Below are 15,263 nucleotides of genomic sequence, written 5' to 3' on the forward strand. Positions count from 1 at the left end.
TATACAGGGTGTCGGATTCGATTTGGACGACTCCAAAGATTATAGTGGATTGGGTCAAACTGAAAAGAAAAGTTATATACCATTTTACAAAATCCGTAATTATTATCGCGTAATTAAGAAAAACGTCTGAGCCAATAAGTGCACGGAGGAGCGGAAGGCCGGACTCGGCAGACATGCAAAATGGTGTGTTTGTTGACATCTCTCAAGAATCGATAGCGAGAGGTGGAGTCACGCATCGATCGATGAGAGACGGGGCGAGCGGGGAGCGGTGAGCGGGCGAACGGCGCGCAGCGAGAGAACGCGCGACATATGACACCGCGCCGAAAAAGTTTTTCTGGTGGTAGGAGAATAATACACCATTTTGCATGTCTGCCGAGTCCGGCCTTCAGTTCCTCCGTGCACTTATTGGCTCAGACGATTTTCTTAATTACGCGATAATAATTACGAATTTTGTAAAATGGTATATAACTTTTCTTCTCAGCTTGACCCAATCTACTGTAATCTTTGGAGTCGTCCAAATCGAATCCGACACCCTGTATACATGGTGTCCCAATTTAATGTCCCACCCCAAATAACTTTTTATTTTTGAACGCAGAAAAATGTATATACAAGGTGTCTCATTTTAAACGATCCACGCAAATATCTCCAAAAATATGAAAGATACGGAAAAACGTTTCAAACAAAAGTTGTTTGGTTCAAAGGGGGACATAAGATGGTGTACTATCGGTTTGATCGTGAATAGTTGTACAGGCCTTTTTGACTTGATTTGGTCTCAGGAATATGCTGTTGCAATAGTGTTTCAATTATTGAAAAATTTGTGTATTGTAAAAAAAACAATAAGGGGTTCCACTTAACAAATTGAAGGTGACCTTCAAGCAACTATTCAACGTCAAATTGATGACACCATCTTATGTCCCCCTCGACACCATACAACTTTTGTCTGAAACATTATTGTTGCTGGGCTTAGTTTTTTGAGATATTTTACTGTTCTAGTTAAAATGAGACACCCTGTATATGTTAACAACAATGAAAATATTGTTTTGTTTGTATGAAACGTGATATCTATGTATTATTTTAAAAAGAAGTATTTTTATAATTTTATTAAACTTGGTATAGCACAAATAATTTGAACGTTTAAACATGCGGCAACCATTATTTTCTTTAACAGAATAAATTAATAAAACTTAACATATTTCAGTTGGGGTCTATGTTGGATATGTTGGTTTCACTCTGGCACAATTTAGTCCGGATCTTCTTGATACACTAATGCCTTTAAATGAATCTCGCTCGCGTCTACTTCTGTATCAGGCAAAATATTCGATCGTTCAGGAAAAGTATCTTTATATCGTAATGATACATGAAAGCATTGGCTTATTCCTTTGTGCAACTACTGGATTAGCTGCTGAAACATTTTTATTAGTAAACGCATTACATGCTTTCGGAATGTTTAGAGTTACTCGGTACAGCGTAAGAGAGAAATATTTTTTAATGAACAACTTTTCACTGTTTGTGTTTATTTTTAATTGTTTCAACCTGAAAATTGAACTAGTATATTTTTTAATGAAGAAAACATTTCCTAGCAATAAATTAGAGTTTGTACTCGATTGATATCAATTAGATTACTTTTTATTTATAGCATTAATTAGATTTTATGTACATTCGGACCTTGGTATCGTGTAGTCTCTCCTTATTATTTGTCACTTTTACTTTTACGTTGCTCTTTTTCTCACTTTATATGCATAATCACATGTGGTTACGCTAATATGAAGTAGCGAAAAGAAATAGGGCAAAAAGAAAAAGTATAAATAATAACAAAGTAGAGAAGTAAATAACTTGAGAGCTTTCGAATTTATATTTCATTGAATTTTGGTGCATTTTGATATATGTATATTCATTATTGCTGAATGCAATCATATACGTAAGAATAAATATGATTAATATTTATTTAAATAATGTATAATAGAATAATTTTATAGGTATAATTTTTAAGTAAAATTTTTAAGTAAAATACAATAATTGTGTGCTACATTATAGATATTATACAGGGTGTTACTAAATTTATGTTACAACGCTTGTGGGGTGAAAGTACAAATCAAAACAAACATTTTTTACCAATACACATGGGGGCGGAAACGAACCCCTAACCCGCTGGAACGCGCGAAAAGTTCAGGGTAGGCAACTCGTTGTGCACTTCTTTTACTACGCTGGCCGCTACGTTTAAGAACAAATGTTGGGATTTTGATGAAAACAACAACAGTTCAATTAAACAACGGTTTATTAATAGTTCTGTAAACCGATAACACATTTTAGAGCAAGGGCTCGAAATGACGACCACCTTGATCGATGCACAAGTGGCAACGGCGAATCATGTTTTCTTTTATTCTTTGCAACTTGCCTGGGGAAGCTCGTATCTCATCAAACGCTTGGATAATTCTTTCGGTGAGCTCTTCAACGGTTTGCACTGGCCGTAAACCACGGCTTTTAGGAGTCAACGGGTTGCCTACCCTGAACTCATCGAGCGTTCCAACGGGTTAGGGGTTCGTTTCCGCCCCCAAGTGTATTGGTAAAAAATGTTTGTTTTGATTTGTACTTTCACCCCTCAAGCGAAGTAACATGAATTTAGTAACACCCTGTATATATTGTTCATATCTCTTTCATAACATACAGAATTTTACAGTTACCGTATGGAACGTATATTAAACGAAGATGTTTCACAAATATCTGTAGCTAAAAGGCATATTATATTCCATGATAAAATAATGGTTGCAGTGGACACCCACAGAAGAGCGCTTGAGTTAGTATGCTACTAATCCCAACAAAGTCTGTTATACAAATTGGCAAGAGCTCGAAGATAAAATATTACGACTTTCTACAATTTTCTGATGAAGAGTAATAACGAAAACTCTTTATTCTATTAGATTTTCGGAATTATTAAAGAATAGCTTTGGAGTATCGTACCTTCTTATGATTCTGACATCTTTAATTTCGGCCACTGTTAGTCTTTTTCGTGTGCGTAGAAATTTCGGTTAAATTATTATTATCATTATTGCCAGCTTTATTAAATTATTTATATTGCAACTATTGATGCTATTTGCAGCTATTTCGAATAATAACGATGCAAGGACAGGAAAAGATTGAAATTTTAAAATTAATTAATTATGTGTGTCCTATTCTTGTGCTTTTAGTTGTAGGCAATTTTGTTGGGCAAGAATTTATAAATAATGATGAACTTGTCCATCGAGCAATGTATGTAGTACAATTAATTTATTTTCTAAAGCACTATGTATCGAAAATGTTACAAGATACTATGTGTACTACCCCTAACAACAGTGCGTTGGCTAAACATTGGCCGAATACAACCAAATATTTAGCCAGGGTTTAACCATTGTTTGGTTAACGCACTGCGCTACTAGGGACCCTAAGTATTAGACACATACATACAAGTGTACAGGCACAAGGCCCAAGACGTGAAGGCCCTAATATGGAACTGACAAGAAATTCAGTATTTTTAAATTTTTAGATGTTTTAACTTCAAACTTTGTAATTTTAAATTTATTGAATTTTAAATTTGCGTTATTCAGCGGTAGAGCGAATGCTTAACATGCAGTTTGCCATTGTTGCGGAATCGTACCGTGAAAACGGGACAAACAATTATAAAAGATCAACTAGAGATTGTTAATAATCGAAAGTAATGTCTCTTTTGTAAAACATGGCCATACGCTTGAAACTATGAAAACCTTTAGTTTTCAGCTCACCACTGTGTGTATATATGCAGGGTGTCCGACATAAAAGTGATCACTCGAGAGATGGCGATAAATTGGGATAAACTAAAAAGAAAAATTATTCGCTATTTTGTATAATTTGCAACAATTATCGAGTAATAAACAGGAACGAATCTTAGTGCCTGAGCATATCCCTTAAAAAGTTTACTTAAAAATACTTAAAATATCTATTGTTCAAGTTACTGTACAATATTTTAAGTATACTGACAAAATGTAATATTTGCCCGCAGGATTTGTTTAAGTATTTAATTTTTTTAAAGCGAAGGACACGTGGTGAATCGAATTATTTTTTCTGAAATTCGTTATTTCGACTTTTTAGTGTCAAAAATAGAACGGGACACCCTGTATGTATACATGTATATAAAATTTCTATATGTGCAAATATATGTTAAGAGAATAATTAATTTTTGTAATGTAGATGTAATACAGAGTGGTACAATGCTCCAGTAAAGATACAAAAATTCATACTTTTTTTACTGAGAAAAACTACAAAAAGTTACAAAGTTGATGCTGGTGGTCTGTTTAGTCCTTGTTTGGAAGGTTTAACCACGGTAAGAAATCATGCTATAATTAGAAAAATCATTTTTTAATAATAAAATTATTCATCACATTACTGAGATCTGTAATGTTTTTTTTCAGACCATGAGTTTAGTGCTTTCTTTCCTGACGATCTTGTGTTCCATATAAAGAGAAATAAAAAGTTCAGTTACAAAAGATACATCCGGCGATTTTACCATTTTAAAGAGATACATGATAATGTATAATGATCTTGAGAAGTCATATTAATTTTACAAAATTATTGATAATGAGTAAAGCTACAAAAATTTTATTTAATTAAAAAAAGTTTGAATCTTGATTATGTTGTTGTTAAATTTGAACTAATATTTAGGTGTAAAGCTGACACATATATTGTGCGATCCGCACCTTATCCTGGGGCTATACCATATAGTGGATCTTTGTCTCTATCGTGAAAGAGCGAAAAATTTCATTGATAAATATTAAACTCGTCAATGAAGTTTTCTTACTATCCCCCTGTTCCTGCCTATCCGAATCCTTACCTACCCGTATTCCGCTCTATAGAATCCTATCCATTTTTCTACCTACCCGCGTTTAAACTTTTTGTTAATAAACCTACAAGTCTTTCGTTAAAACCGTAAAGCGATTTATAAGAGGTCAGATTTGGAGTTATACGCGCACGATTGGAATTTAATAGAGGTCTTTAATCGCGCACATATGTGAGAATATGTAAAGAAGATAAGAGTATAACCCACCCGAATTTTGACAAAGAAGAAGAAATCAACTTATTTCGTACATCACGTTACTTACATACTCAATCAAAGTGGCCAATGTTGACCACTTGCCTCGTCGTATTCAGTCTTCTTTCGTTGGGCGAGATTGGATATACCTTTCGTTGCTCTTAGCCATACAGTCTGGTCATTTTGACCAGAGATCAGTAAGGAAGACGACTCCTTTCTTAATCGGTTTATTATTGTCACCGACAGATATTTCGTACGGTTCGAACTAAATGCGAGCGTCGATCGTATCGAAACGCACGACCACTAGAAGTTAATTAAAGAAGAAAATTAAATAATAAAAATTGCTGTATAAAACTCATCAAATGTATTTTTATTTCCGTTATTTATTTGAAAATAGGTAATTACTGTCTCTTCGTGACTCAATCTTTAAATTCAAAATTCAAATACATAAAAAATAGCAATTTACTTTGCGTTATATTTATTTTAATTACATTCCGCGATAAATTAAAATTTATAATATGGATGAAAATAAACGATTAATAATTTCTTGAAAATTTTTAAAAAACTGATCGCGAAAACCGACCGCAAAAATACGAAGATGCATGTAACTATGATGCATGTATTCATGCGAAACGTATCTTGAAAGTGTATCGATGGATACACATACAGAATAAATGACGTGAGACCCAAAGGAAAAATCTTATTTACCTGGGAATACTAGCCAGCAAAGATGGTGCAATAAATGCGGAGATAAAGATGAGAATCAACAAGGAAAGCGAAGCCTACTACGCACTGTTACCAATAAGGAGGTGTTCAGTGTTTACGCTCGGTATCGAAACATACCAAAATAAAACACTATAAGGCACTGATTAGATAGGTGGTACTGTATGGATGCGAGACGTGGACAATGACAAAGCAAGATAGTGACCGACTGGCATACTTTCAGAGAAAGATTTTACGAAAACTCTATGGCCATATAAACAACAGACCAATTGAATGATGTATACGGTATAACGACGAACTGTATGAACTGTACAAGGAATCAAACATTGTTGGGTGTGTCAGAGGAGCATGACTGACAATGAGATGGGCCGGGCATATAATACGAATCGACAACGCTACACTGAAAAAAATTTCTGGTTGAATATGGACGAATCAGATAATTCCTTTAGGATTTACCAGAATTCCTTTAGGATTTACCAGAATTCCTGTAATCCTACAGAAATTCTGGTAAATCCTAAAGGAATTCTGGTAAATCCTAAAGGAATTATCTGATTCGTCCATATTCAACCAGAAATTTTTTTCAGTGTAGGATCGCTAAGATAAATCTATTGGGACAAATGTACGAGACCAGGAGAGTGGGCAAACCGAGAATGAGGTGGGTGGATGACGTGTTGTACCTTTTTGTCTTCAAAAATAAATAATAGGTCAGTTCAATTAAAATATCTCTTGGGTCAGTAACAGTGTCATACTCACAAAATTTGCTGTTGATTTATGTTTTATAATTAATTTTTGTTATCTGAAGAATTGCAGCTTAATTTCATGTTCCATTATGTTTTGAATATATTCAACTATTCTGCGTTCGAAATAATCTGAAGTACGAAATACAGAGGTGAACATACTCGATTTTATACGTCCTACTGGTATAAATTCTGTTCCCCGTGTGCACATTTATGCTAGATAAGAAAAATAAGGAGTATTCCCCTGACTACAATTTACGATAATTTAGTTAATACTGTAATAGAACATAATACAAAGATATCGTTGCTTCTTCGCAAGAAATCTATTTTTTATTTAATATTTTATTTTTGGATCTTATATTCGTCTTATGCTTCTTCACAATCTCAATTATAGCGCTTATCTTTAATGTTCTAAACGTGTAAAAGTTGATAATACAATAATATGATAATAAAAGAAATTAAGCGAGCGGTGACAAAGCAAGGGGAAAGAAACTTCTATAGGCTATAGGTTCTCAGTGACTCTTTGACTGTTACCCGAGATGGTGTTTCCCGAGGCGAAGTACTATAGATATAATCATATGCTGTTGTCATCGATTGGACTCTGGCCCTACGATAATTCTACCATCGGACAAATTCAAGTCGTAGTATCATTACTAATTTTTGGATTGTATGTAACAATTCAGGTATCTGATTTTTTTCATACGATACATAATACTTAACTTCACTTGTTAAATATATTCAATACTAACATTACTGAATTGTTTATATCTGCTTGTGATAATAGTTCTTCTAATATAAATAAATTTGGCGTACTAAAATATATAATAAATTTAATTTTGGTTTATGCACATAATTGTAAACAGAATTAAAATATTCATACTTTTATATTTTTATTTTAAATTTCTTTCATTTTTTACGAGCCGTGCTTTCCGCGAGCTGTATAGATTATTATGAAAGGAATGTCATTGGCATCTTTGATACAAAATTATTAAAAAAAATCATTATACACGTGTTTTACACTCAGATACAAATGGCGATTTAATATTCTAAATACTGATATTTATCTAATAAGCAGTTCAATCTCTATTGTATAATAGATATAATTGTATATTTCAAAGAAAGGCTTAATAAAGTAAATGTAAATTGATTTTCAAATTATTTGAATCTCACAGCGCAGATGTTTTAGTGTAACATTTTTCCATCAAATGATAAATATACCTAATTGATTAAGTATATTTAATCTCATGTATATTTATTATTGCTTGATCTAAAGTTAAATATTTGATTTAAAAGTTTTGATCCAGAAGTTAAATATTTTTATTTTTCCTCATTTCGATGTACAAGAAATTGCAATATTTGGAATCATTATCAACAATAATATTATTCAGATAATCTTGCAAGAGATAACTATACCCTGGGAAAAAGCCATATATCCAATTTTATCTAATTGCATCAAATAATGTCAGATATAATAAACTTTGATCTAATTATATCCAAATTTTAATCCATTCATTTATAAGTATATCAAAGCAGATGTAGTCAGGTATAGTCAGATGTTTATACCGTTTTATCTGACTATATCTGACCACATCTGATTTGATGTGCTTATAAATGAATGGATTAAAATTTGGATATAATTAGATCAAAGTTTATTATATCTGACATTTTTTAATAATTAGATACAATTAGATATATGGTTTTGTTCCTCGGGTATTTACAATACACGTACGTTAAACGCACATTTTGTGCGTATGAAAGAGTTTTTTAAAATAACTTTTCTTTCAGATATGCATTATCTATAATTATAAAATATTATTCGCATATTATTAAATATGTTGCTTACAGTTTATAAGATTACTCATTCCGGAATTCAACCTTGATTTTTTTCTGGAAGTAGTAGCTCTTACTTTCTTCATTTTAGTGTGGATTGTCAAATATATTAATTTATTCGTTGTTATCGGAAGTGTAAGTTCTGCAGTAATTTAAACTAAATTTAATTTGAAGTTAATCGCTATATACAATAATACTTTTTGCATGTATCAATAGATAAAACAAATACGGAAATGTGTCAAAAATAATTGGAATATTCTATCCGATAATCGAGAAATCGACATAATGCATAAATATGCCGATATTGGAAGACAATCTACAATAGCTATAATGCGTAAGTAAAAACATTTTCCAATCAATTTTTAATTACTTCATCCTGATTAAATTCGGATGTAATTTAATTATGTGCAAGGGCGTAGCTAGGTACATAAAAGCTAATAAAAAGAATTACAAACGCCAAAACTATATTTGACTGTGTCGGTAAAAAAGATGACTGAGGGATCCCCTTAAGTCGTGCTTGTTGGAGTTTTAAAATTAATACGATAATTACGCATTCTTTATTAAAAGTTTTTTTCAGTGTGTATATACATGGTGTCCCAATTTAATGTTCCACCCCAAATAACTTCTTATTTTTGAACGCAGAAAAAATGTATATACCAAGTGTCTCATTGTAAATGATCCACGCAAATATCTCCAAAAATATGAAAGATACGGAAAAACGTTTCAAACAAAAGTTGTTTGGTTCGAAGGGGGACATAAGATGATACCATTGGTTTGATCTTGAATGGTTGTACAGGACTTTTTGTCTTGATATAGTCTCAGGAATATGCTGTTGCAATAGTGTTACAATTATTGAAAATTTTTGTGTATTGTAACAAAAAACAATAAGGGGTTCCACTTAACAAAATGAAGGTGACCTTCAAGCAACTATTCAACGTCAAATTGATGACACCATCTTATGTCCCCCTCGACACCATACAACTTTTGTCTGAAACATTATTGTTGCTGGGCTTAGTTTTTAAGATTTATTACTGTGCTAGTTAAAATGGGACACCCTATATATGTTAACAACAATGAAAATATTGTTTTGTTTGTATGAAACGTGATATCTATGTATTATTTAAAAAAGAAGTATTTTCATAATTTTATTAAACTTGGTATAGCACAAATAATTTGAACGTTTAAACATGCAGCAACCATTATTTTCTTTAACAGAATAAATTAATAAAACCTAACATATTTCAGTTGTGGTCTATGTTGGATATGTTGGTTTCATTCTGATACAATTTAGTCCGGATCTTCTTGATACAGTAATGCCTTTAAATGAATCTCGCTCGCGTATACTTCTGTATCAGGCAAAATACTCGATCGTTCAGGAAAAGTATCTTTATATTATAATGATACATGAAAGCATTGGCTTATTCCTTTGTGGAACTACTGGAATAGCGGCTGAAACATTTTTATTAGTAAACGCATTACATGCTTTCGGAATGTTCAAAGTTACTCGGTACATCGTAAGACAGAAATATTTTTTAATGAACAACTTTTCACTGTTTGTGTTTATTTTTATTTGTTTCAACCTGAAAATTGAACTAGTATATTTTTAATGAAGAAAACATTTCCTAGCAATAAATTAGAGTTTGTACTCGATTGATATCAATTAGGTAACTTTTTATTTATAGCATTAATTAGATTTTATGTACATTCGGACCTTGGTATGGTGTACTCTCTCCTTTTTATTTGTCACTTGTACTTTTACGTTGCTTTTTTTCTCACTTTATATGCATAATCACATGTGGTCATGCTCATATGAAATAGTTAAAAGAAATAGGGCAAAAGGAAAAAGTATAAACAATAACAAAGTAGAGAAGTAAATAACTTGAGAGCTTTCGAATTTATATTTCATTGAATTTTGGTACATTTTGATATATATTTATTATTGCTGAATGCAATCATATATGTAAGAATAAATAGGATTAATATTTATTTAAATAAGGTATAATAGAATAATTTTATAGGTATAATTTTTAAGTAAAATTTTACAATAATTGTGTGCTACATTATATTGTTCATATCTCTTTCATAACATACAGAATTTTATAGTTACCGTATGGAACGTATGTTAAACGAAGATGTTTCACAAATATCTATAGCTAAAAGTTATATTATATTCCATGATAAAATAATGGCTGCAGTGGACACCCATACAAGAGCGATTGAGTTAGTATGCTACTAATTCCAACAAAGTCTGTTATACTAATTGGCAAGAGCTCGAAGATAAAATATTACGACTTTCTACAATTTTCTCATGAAGAGTAATAACGAAAACCCTTTATTCTGTTAGATTTTCGGAATTATTAAAGAATAGCTTTGGAATATCGTATCTCTTTATGATTCTGACAGCTTTAATTTCGGCCACTGCTAGTCTTTTTCGTGTGCGTAGAAATTTCGGTTAAATTATTATTATCATTATTGCCAGCTTTATTAAATTATTTATATTGCAACTATTGATGCTATTTGCAGCTATTTCGAATAATAACGATGCAAGGACAGGAAAAGATTGAAATTTTAAAATTAATTAATTATGTGTGTCCTATTCTTGTGCTTTTAGTTGTAGGCAATTTTGTTGGGCAAGAATTTACAAATAATGATGACCTTGTCCATCGAGCAATGTATGTAGTACAATTAATTTATTTTCTAAAGCACTATGTATCGAAAATGTTACAAGATACTATGCGTACTACCCCTAAGAATAGTGCGTTGGCTAACTATGAAAACCTTTAGTTTTCAGCTCACGACTGTGTGTATATATATGCAGGGTGTCCGACACAAAAGTGATCACTCCAAAGATCGCGATAAAATGGGATAAACTAAAAAGAAAAATTATTCGCTATTTTGTATAATTTGCCACAATTATCGAGTAATAAACAGGAACGAATTTTAGCGCCTGAGCATATCCCTTAAAAAGTTTACTTAAAAATACTTAAAATATCTATTGTTCAAGTTACTGTACAAAATTTTAGGTATACTGATAAAATGTAATATTTTCTCGCAGGATTTGTTTAAGTATTTAATTTATTTTTAAAGCGAAAACACACAACAATGGTGATTCGAATTATTTTTTCGGAAATCCGTTATTTCGATATTTTACTGTCAAAAATAGAACGGGACACCCTGTATGTATACATGTATATAAAATTTCTATGTGTGCAAATATATGTTAAGAAAATAATAAATTTTTTTTAATGTAGATGTAATACAAAATGGTACAATGCTCCATTAAAGATACAAAAATTTATACTTTTTTTACTGAGAAAAACTACAAAAAGTTACAAAGTTGATGCTGGTGGTCTGTTTAGTCCTAGTTTGGAAGGTTTAACCACGGTAAGAAATCATACTGTAATCAGAAAAATCATATAATAATAATAAAAATATTCATCACATTACTAACAATAAGATCTGTAATGTTTTTTGTTTCAGACCATGAGTTTAGTGCTTTCTGTCATGACGCTCTTGTGTTCCATATAAAGAGAAATAAAAAGTTCAGTTACAAAAGATACATCCAGCGATTTAACAATTTTATAGAGATACATGGTAATGTATAGAGATCTTACAAAGTCATATTAATTTAACAAAATTATTGATAATGAGTAAAGTGACTAAAAAGTTAATTTAATTAAAAACAGTTTGAATCTTGATTATGTTGTTGTTAAATTTAAACTAATAGTTTAAACTCGTTAATGAAGTTTTCTCACTAACCCCCTGTTCCTGCCTAACCGAATCCTTACCTACCCGTATTCCGCTCTATAGAATCCTATCCATTTTTCTACCTACCAGCGCTTCAACTTTTTGTTAATAAACCTACAAGTCTTTCCTTAAAACCGTAAAGCGATTTATAAGGGGTAAGATTTGGAGTTATACGCGCGCGATTGGAATTTAATAGAGGTCTTTTAATCGCGCACATATGTGAGAATATGTAAAGAAGATAAGAGTATAACTCACCCGAATTTTGACAAATAAGAAGAAATCAACATATTTCGTACATCACGTTATTTACATACTCAATCAAAGTAGCCAATGTTGACCACTTACTTCGTCGTATTCAGTCTTCTTTCGTTGGGCGAGGTTAGATATACCGTTCGTTGCTCTTAGCTATACAGTCTGGTCATTTTGACCAGAGATCAGGAAGGAAGAAGACTCCTTTCTTAATCGGTTTATTATCGTCACCGAAAGATATTTCGTACGGTTCGAACTAAATGCGAGCGTCGATCGTATCGAAACGCACGACCACTAGAAGTTAATTAAAGAAGAAAATTAAATAATAAAAATTGCTGTATAAAACTCATCAAATGTATTTTTATTTCCGTTATTTATTTGAAAATAGGTAATTACTGTCTCTTCGTGACTCAATCTTTAAATTCAAAATTCAAGTACATAGAAAATAGCAATTTACTTTGCGTTATATTTATTTTAATTACATTCCGCGATAAATTAAAATTTATAATATGGATGAAAATAAACGATTAATAATTTCTTGAAAATTTTTAAAAACTGATCGCGAAAACCGACCGCAAAAATGCGAAGATGCATGTAACTATGATGCATGTATTCATGCGAAACGCATCTTGAAAGTGTATCGATGGATACACATGCAGAATAAATGACGTAAGACCCAAAGGAAAAAATCTTATTTACCTGGGAATACTAGCCAGCAAAGATGGTGCAATAAATGCGGAGATAAGGATGAGAATCAACAAGGAAAGCGAAGCCTACTACGCACTGTTACCAATAAGGAGGTGTTCACCCTCGGTATTGAAACATACCAAAATAAAACTATAATATATAAGGCACTGATTAGATAGGTGGTACTGTATGGATGCGAGACGTGGACAATGACAAAGCAAGATAGTGACCGACTGGCATACTTTCAGAGAACGATTTTACGAAAACTCTATGGCCATATAAACAACAGACCAATTGAATGATGTATACGCTATAACGACGAACTGTATGAACTGTACAAGGAATCGAACATTGTTGGGTGGGTCAGAGGAGCATGACTGACAATGAGATGAGCCGGGCATATAATACGAATCGAAAACGCCAGGATCGCTAAGATAAATCTATTGGGACAAATGTACGAGACCAGGAGAGTGGGCAAACCGGGAATGAAGTGGGTGGATGACGTGTTGTACCTTTTTGTCTTTAAAATAAATAATAGGTCAGTTCAATTAAAATATCTCTTGGGTCAGTAACAGTGTCATACTCACAAAATTTGCTGTTGATTTATGTTTTATAATTAATTTTTGTTATCTGAAGAATTGCAGCTTAATTTCACTTTCCAGTATGTTTTGAATATATTCAACTATTCTGCGTTCGAAATAATCTGAAGTACGAAATACAGAGGTGAACATACTCGATTTTATACGTCCTACTGGTATAAATTCTGTTCCCCGTATGCACATTTATGGTAGATAAGAAAAATAAGGAGTATTCGCCTGACTATAATTTACGATAATTTAGATAATACTGTAATAGGACATAACACAAAGATATCGTTGCTTCTTCGCAAGATATCTATTTTTTATTAAAAATTTTATTTTTTGGATCTTATATTCTTCTTATATATGTGAATAAGCATAAGAAGAATGTAAGATCCAAATCTCAATTATAGCACTTAGCTTTAATGTTCTATAAACGTGTAAAAGTTGATAATACAATAATATGATAATGAAAGACATTAAGTGAGCGGTGGCAGAGCAAGGGGAAAGAAACTTCTATAGGCTATAGGTTCTCAGTGACGCTTCAACTGTTATCCGAGATGGAGTGCCACGAGGCGAAGTACTATAGACGCAATTATATGCTTTTGTCATCGATTGGACTCTGGCCCTACGATAATTCTACGATCAGACAAATTCAAGTCATACTATCACTACTGATTTATGGATTGTATTTAACAATTCAGGTATCTGTTTTTTTTTAGACGATACGTTATACTTAATTTCATTTTATTTATATATATATATATTCACTCTTAACATTGTTGAATTGTTCATATCTGTTTTTGATAATAATTCTTCTAAAATAAGTAACTTTGGCATACGAAAGTAAATAATAAATTAAATTTTGGTTTTTGCACATAAATGTAAACAGAATTAAAACATTCATATTTTTTATATTTTTATTTTATATTTCTTTCATTTTTTACGAGCCGTGCTTTGCGCGAGCTATAGGTATAGATTATTATGAATGTCATTGGCATCTTTGACAAAAAATTAGTTGAATTAGTTAAAACACGCATTTAACACTCACAACATACAAATGGCGATTTAATATTCTAAATACTGATATTTATGTAATAAACAGTTCAATCTCTATTGTATATTTCAAAGAAAGGTTTAACTTAATTGTAAAATGACTTTCAAATTATTTGAATCTCATAGCACAGTTGTTTTAGTGTAACATTTTCTCATCAAATGTTAAATATACATAATTGATTACGTATATTTAATCATGTGCATTTATTATTGCTTGATTTAAAGTTAAACGCACATTTCGTGCATATGCATGAGTTTTATTGAAATAACTTTTCTTTCAGATATGCATCATCTACTAGTAATTCTATAATTATAAAATATTTTTCGCATATTATTAAATATGTTGCTTACAGTTTATGAGGTTACTCATTCCGGAATTCAACCTTGATTTTGTTTTGGAAGTATTAGCTCTTATTTTCTTCATTATAGTGTGGCTTATTAAATACATTACTACATCTTTTATTATGGAAAATGTAAGTTCGGCAATAATTTAATGTAAATTAATTTGAAGTTGATATATATGTATATATATATTAGGTTCAAAGATCAAAAACGGTGAGCAAAAGCTCACTCAGCGAAAAAACCGTACATAACGCGTTCTGACTTCGCAGCTTCAGT

The 15,263-nt window shown here is 31.6% G+C and overlaps 3 protein-coding genes across 3 annotated transcripts in view; all 3 read left to right on the forward strand.

Annotated features, from left to right (window-relative positions):
• LOC105567846 overlaps window positions 1-4,628 on the forward strand; it is a 9,480-nt gene extending 4,852 nt beyond the window's left edge. Inside the window, exons 4-9 of the mRNA XM_012023060.1 lie at window positions 1,199-1,460; window positions 2,678-2,794; window positions 2,919-3,009; window positions 3,098-3,246; window positions 4,201-4,333; window positions 4,422-4,628. Coding sequence (XP_011878450.1) covers window positions 1,199-1,460; window positions 2,678-2,794; window positions 2,919-3,009; window positions 3,098-3,246; window positions 4,201-4,333; window positions 4,422-4,469 — 800 coding nt within the window. The 3' untranslated portion in view covers window positions 4,470-4,628. The remainder of the gene's footprint in view (window positions 1-1,198; window positions 1,461-2,677; window positions 2,795-2,918; window positions 3,010-3,097; window positions 3,247-4,200; window positions 4,334-4,421) is intronic.
• Window positions 4,629-6,475: 1,847 nt separating this feature from the next.
• LOC105567845 (odorant receptor 63a-like) lies at window positions 6,476-11,990 on the forward strand. Its single transcript, XM_012023059.1, has 9 exons — window positions 6,476-7,181; window positions 8,344-8,463; window positions 8,545-8,662; window positions 9,574-9,835; window positions 10,432-10,548; window positions 10,673-10,763; window positions 10,852-11,000; window positions 11,580-11,712; window positions 11,809-11,990. The coding sequence occupies exons 1-9, from the start codon at window positions 7,038-7,040 to the stop codon at window positions 11,854-11,856; spliced, it is 1,182 nt and encodes a 393-aa protein (XP_011878449.1). The 5' UTR covers window positions 6,476-7,037; the 3' UTR covers window positions 11,857-11,990.
• Window positions 11,991-14,004: 2,014 nt separating this feature from the next.
• Window positions 14,005-15,263, forward strand: part of LOC105567848 — an 11,086-nt gene continuing 9,827 nt past the window's right edge. Inside the window, exon 1 of the mRNA XM_012023064.1 lies at window positions 14,005-14,293. Coding sequence (XP_011878454.1) covers window positions 14,150-14,293 — 144 coding nt within the window. The 5' untranslated portion in view covers window positions 14,005-14,149. The remainder of the gene's footprint in view (window positions 14,294-15,263) is intronic.

This window comes from Vollenhovia emeryi, unplaced genomic scaffold (genome assembly GCF_000949405.1).
Source record: "Vollenhovia emeryi isolate VEMERY1.0 unplaced genomic scaffold, V.emery_V1.0 DF939133.1, whole genome shotgun sequence".
NCBI lineage: Eukaryota > Metazoa > Arthropoda > Insecta > Hymenoptera > Formicidae > Vollenhovia > Vollenhovia emeryi.